The sequence below is a fragment of the Salmo salar genome, chromosome 15 (genome assembly GCF_965601325.2).
Source record: "Salmo salar chromosome 15, fSalSal1, whole genome shotgun sequence".
In the NCBI taxonomy this organism is placed as follows: domain Eukaryota; kingdom Metazoa; phylum Chordata; class Actinopteri; order Salmoniformes; family Salmonidae; genus Salmo; species Salmo salar.
In genome coordinates, this window is record NC_138305.1 from 104,415,001 (window position 1) to 104,420,000 (window position 5,000).

A 5,000-nucleotide genomic window follows, 5' to 3' on the forward strand; every position below is an offset into this window, starting at 1 on the left:
CATACAGAGCAACGTTTACACAGATAACATGCACAGATGTGAAACATGGAGGAGGGGACTACCTGACCTTGTCCTCTGTTTTAGTCTTCCGTTGAAAAATGTTTTGCTACTTTGTGCACTAATGACAGTGTTGTTGTGCTTGTCTCCCCGTGCAGCTGGAGAAGAAACAGATGGCCCCGCCCTTCAAGCCCCAGATCACAGACGACTACGGCCTGGAGAACTTTGACACCCAGTTCACCAACGAACCAGTGCAGCTAACGCCGGACGATGAGTAAGTCCAGTCCTTCCAAACAGACATGACTAGCCTGACAATCGAATAAATGGTTGATCAACACTTGATCTTTATTGAAGTGTTATAGGCCTATAGATGAGATTCAACAAGCCATCCAACTAGCTGTGTAACCTTGTTCATATATTAAACGTCAGAGCACTAATGTTATAGCTTACTGTACAAGCTGCTAGTGTTATAACTGGTGTTATAACTAGTGTTATAATAGCTTGGTAACATAGATGGTTAGTGGATAGGGGACGTACAGACTGGGAAACCCCAGTTGTACTCTGGGAATGGTGATGGTTGGCCAGTAGGGGGCACAAGACCAGTCCATTCCAGTCTGTTTCCTTTTGTACCATAAGGGATAGGAGGATGACAATGGGGGCTTGTCCAGAAACAACCCCTGGTACTTCCTCCCTAGAGATGATTCGTTTTAAACATTATGGTGAAAATTACCCCTATAGCCTATCAGAGGGAAAGGTTGCGCTATCACTGTATTGCTTAATCCTATCAGATCATCTCAGATCTTCACAAGTGTTTAGGGGGTAGGCAATAGGGGTTGTTTCTGGACAGGGTCTATTCAGGGGTCTGCAACGTGTGGCTTTGGAGCCACATGCGGTTCTTTAACTGCCCCTTTGTGGCTCAATGGCTAACTCGGACTATAATAGTAGTAGTGAAGATCTTCAACAACCAGAGGGCATTGACCACCTCAGAGAGCATGGACCACCTCAGAGAGCATGGACCACCTCAGAGAGCATGGACCACCTCAGAGAGCATGGACCACCTCAGAGAGCATTGACCACCTCAGAGAGCATGGACCACCTCAGAGAGCATGGACCACCTCAGAGAGCATTGACCCCCTCAGAGAGCATTGACCACCTCAGAGAGCATTGACCACCTCAGAGAGCATTGACCACCTCAGAGACCATTGACCCCCTCAGAGAGCATTGACCACCTCAGAGAGCATTGACCCCCTCAGAGAGCATTCTCCACCTCAGAGAGCATTGACCACCTCAGAGAGCATTCTCCACCTCAGAGACCATTGACCACCTCAGAGAGCATTCTCCACCTCAGAGAGCATTGACCACCTCAGAGAGCATTGACCACCTCAGAGAGCATTCTCCACCTCAGAGAGCATTGACCACCTCAGAGAGCATTGACCCCCTCAGAGAGCATTGACCCCCTCAGAGAGCATTGACCCCCTCAGAGAGCATTGACCCCCTCAGAGAGCATTGACCACCTCAGAGAGCATTGACCACCTCAGAGAGCATTCTCCACCTCAGAGAGCATTGACCACCTCAGAGAGCATTCTCCACCTCAGAGAGCATTGACCACCTCAGAGAGCATTCACCACCTCAGAATCTGCAACATAAAAGGGTTAACATTTGATATTATTATAATGAAATGCTGCTATGGATCCATGTCGGTTTCTATGGCTCTGCCCTCATTGTAAAAAAAACAATCACAACAGAGTTTGGGAGTAGAGAAGAGACATCAGACGTGTGATGACTCCACTGAACAAAGATCTACTTGGACATACACTCTTTCTCTGTTCCCCTATCCTTTCATCTTCAGTCCGTTTACGAGTGGTACTGTGCCAAGTTTCCGACTCTCGATGTCTTTGAAAGTAATTGTCTTCAATGAGGAAAAAATAAAGAAAATGCCCTTCCAACAATGACTTCAGTCGTAGGTTGTGTTTTGATCGATGTAGACATATTGTCCATGGGGGATTTGACAGGATCCTTGTTTTAGATTAACTTTGAAAGAATGGGCTAAAAAGATTTGGCATAGCAACAGAGGTGACTGCCATTCTACTGAGGGCCTCTGTAGCCAGAGTATGACAAACAAGCCAGGCTTTTCCCTGCGGCTGCAGGAGAACTATTCCAAACTATCCCATGTGGCTTTGCAAGCGGTGCCAATAGATATTACTGGGCTGACATTTGTCAATGTTTTCATTAAATGATCCATCGTGGTCTAATTTTGATGTTCAGGCTCAATGTTTGGTTTGTAATCATTCAGCATTCTATATAGATGTATTGGCGATCAGATGAACAACACAAATTCAAGGAATTTCTAGGAACATACAGTTTTCAAACTACTTGAAACTCAATCCATATCAGTCCATATCTGCCTTTCTCTGTTTCGAGCCCTAACAAAGGCATATCGTCTATCTATCCATCTACCCTGGATAGAAACCCACAGTATCTCTGGAGTTCTGACACAGTAGTCGAGGTGTGTCTACTGAGGTGCAGTCAGATCAACCGGTGGTGCACCTCCCATGATGTAAAGCACCCCTCCTCCTTCTGTGATAGGTTGGAAGACTAAAAAAGAAAAGTGAGTGAGAGAGGGAGAAAAAGGGTAAACCCATCTCGTTAGCGATTTACTTTGCTGCATAAAAACCCCTAGCTTCCTGAGAAGGAGCTGAGGGAGGGAGGGAGGGAGGGAGGGAGGGAGGGAGGGGAGGGAGGGAGGGAAAAACAGAGGGGGAGAGAAAGAGGTGGAGAGGAGAGTAAAACAGTCAGACAGAGCGACAGAGGGAGAGTAAAACAGTCAGTCAGACAGGGAGACATAGGGAGAATAAAACAGTCAGTCAGACAGGGAGACAGAGGGAGAATAAAACAGTCAGACAGAGAGACAGATGGAGAGGGAGTGGGGGAGAGGGGGAGAGAGGCAGGTAAATGGGGAGAGGGGGGAGAGGGAGATAGAGACAGTCACAGAGAGAGACAGTCACAGAGAGAGACAGTCACAGAGAGAGACAGTCACACAGAGAGAGACAGTCACACAGGCAGAGACAGACACACAGGCAGACAGACACACAGGCAGAGACAGACACACAGGCAGAGACAGACACACAGGCAGAGACAGACACACAGAGAGAGACAGTAACAGAGAGAGAGACAGTAACACAGGCAGAGACAGACACACAGAGAGAGAGAGAGTAACAGAGAGAGAGACAGACACACAGAGGGAGAGAGTTACACAGAGAGAGACAGTTACACAGAGAGAGACAGACACACAGAGAGAGACAGACACACAGAGAGAGACAGACACACAGGCAGAGACAGTCACACAGAGAGAGAGACACACACACAGAGAGAGACAGAAACACAGAGAGAGACAGTAACAGAGAGAGAGACAGTAACAGAGAGGGAGACAGACACAGAGAGGGAGACAGACACAGAGAGGGAGACAGACACACAGAGGGAGACAGACACACAGAGGGAGACAGACACACAGAGGGAGACAGACACACAGAGGGAGACAGACACACAGAGGGAGACAGAAACACAGAGAGAGACAGTAACAGAGAGAGAGACAGTAACAGAGAGGGAGACAGTAACAGAGAGAGAGACACACACACAGAGAGAGACAGAAACACAGAGAGAGACAGTAACAGAGAGAGAGACAGTAACAGAGAGGGAGACAGTAACAGAGAGGGAGACAGACACACAGAGGGAGACAGACACACAGAGGGAGACAGACACACAGAGGGAGACAGACACACAGAGGGAGACAGACACACAGAGAGAGACAGACACACGGGGAGACAGACACACGGGGAGACAGACACAGGGAGAGACAGACAGAGAAGAAGGGAGATAGGGAGATAGAGAGAGGGAGGGAGGGAGAGAGATGGGGAGCGAGAGACAGAGAGAGACTAGGAGGGCGGGTGGGGAGAGAGATGGGGAGCGAGAGACAGAGAGAGAGGGCCTATAGCAGCACCTAGATATTCTTCACAGATTCTGCCAGACCTGGGCCCTGACAGTAAATCTCAGTAAGACCAAAATAATGGTGTTCCAAAAAAGGTCCAGTCGCCAGGACCACAAATACAAATTCCATCTAGACACTGTTGCCCTAGAGCACACAAAAAACTATACATACCTTGGCCTAAACATCAGCGCCACAGGTAACCTCCACAAAGCTGTGAACGATCTGAGGGACTAGGCAAGAAGGGCCTTCTATGCCATCAAAAGGAACATAAAATTCAGCATACCAATTAGGATCTGGCTAAAAATACTTGAATCAGTTATATAACCCATTGCCCTTCATGGTTGTGAGGTCTGGGGTCCGCTCACCAACCAAGAATTCACAAAATGGGACAAACACCAAATTGAGACTCTGCATGCAGAATTCTGCAAAAATATCCTCCGTGTACAATGTAGAACACCAAATAATGCATGCAGAGCAGAATTAGACCGATACCCACTAATTATCAAAATCCAGAAAAGAGCCGTTAAATTCTACAACCACCTAAAAGGAAGCGATTCCCAAACTTTCCATAACAAAGCCATCACCTACAGAGAAATGAACTTGGAGAAGAGTCCCCTAAGCAGGCTGGTCCTGGGGCTCTGTTCACAAACACACCCCACAGAGCCCCAGGACAGCAGCACAATTAGACCCAACCAAATCATGAGAAAATAAAAAGGTAATTACTTGACACATTGGAAAGAATTAACAAAAAAACAGAGCAAACACTGAGCAAACACTGTGACTGACCCAAACTTAAGGAAAGCTTTGACTATGTACAGACTCAGTGAGCATAGCCTTGCTATTGAGAAAGGCCACCGTAGGCAGACATGGCCCTCAAGAGAAGACAGGCTATGTGCACACTGCCCACAAAATGAGGTGGAAACATGAGCTGCACTTCCTAACCTCCTGCCAAATGTATGACCATATTAGGGACATATTTCTCTCAGGTTACACAGATCCACAAAGAATTCTAAAACAA

The 5,000-nt window shown here is 47.3% G+C and overlaps 1 protein-coding gene across 3 annotated transcripts in view; it reads left to right on the forward strand.

The window, feature by feature from the left end:
• LOC106572815 (protein kinase C zeta type) overlaps positions 1-5,000 on the forward strand; it is a 189,546-nt gene that overhangs the window by 173,303 nt on the left and 11,243 nt on the right. For all 3 annotated transcript variants that reach the window (XM_014147311.3, XM_014147314.3, XM_014147316.3), the window contains one exon: positions 156-271. In XM_014147311.3, the coding sequence (XP_014002786.1) occupies positions 156-271 (116 nt within the window). The remainder of the gene's footprint in view (positions 1-155; positions 272-5,000) is intronic.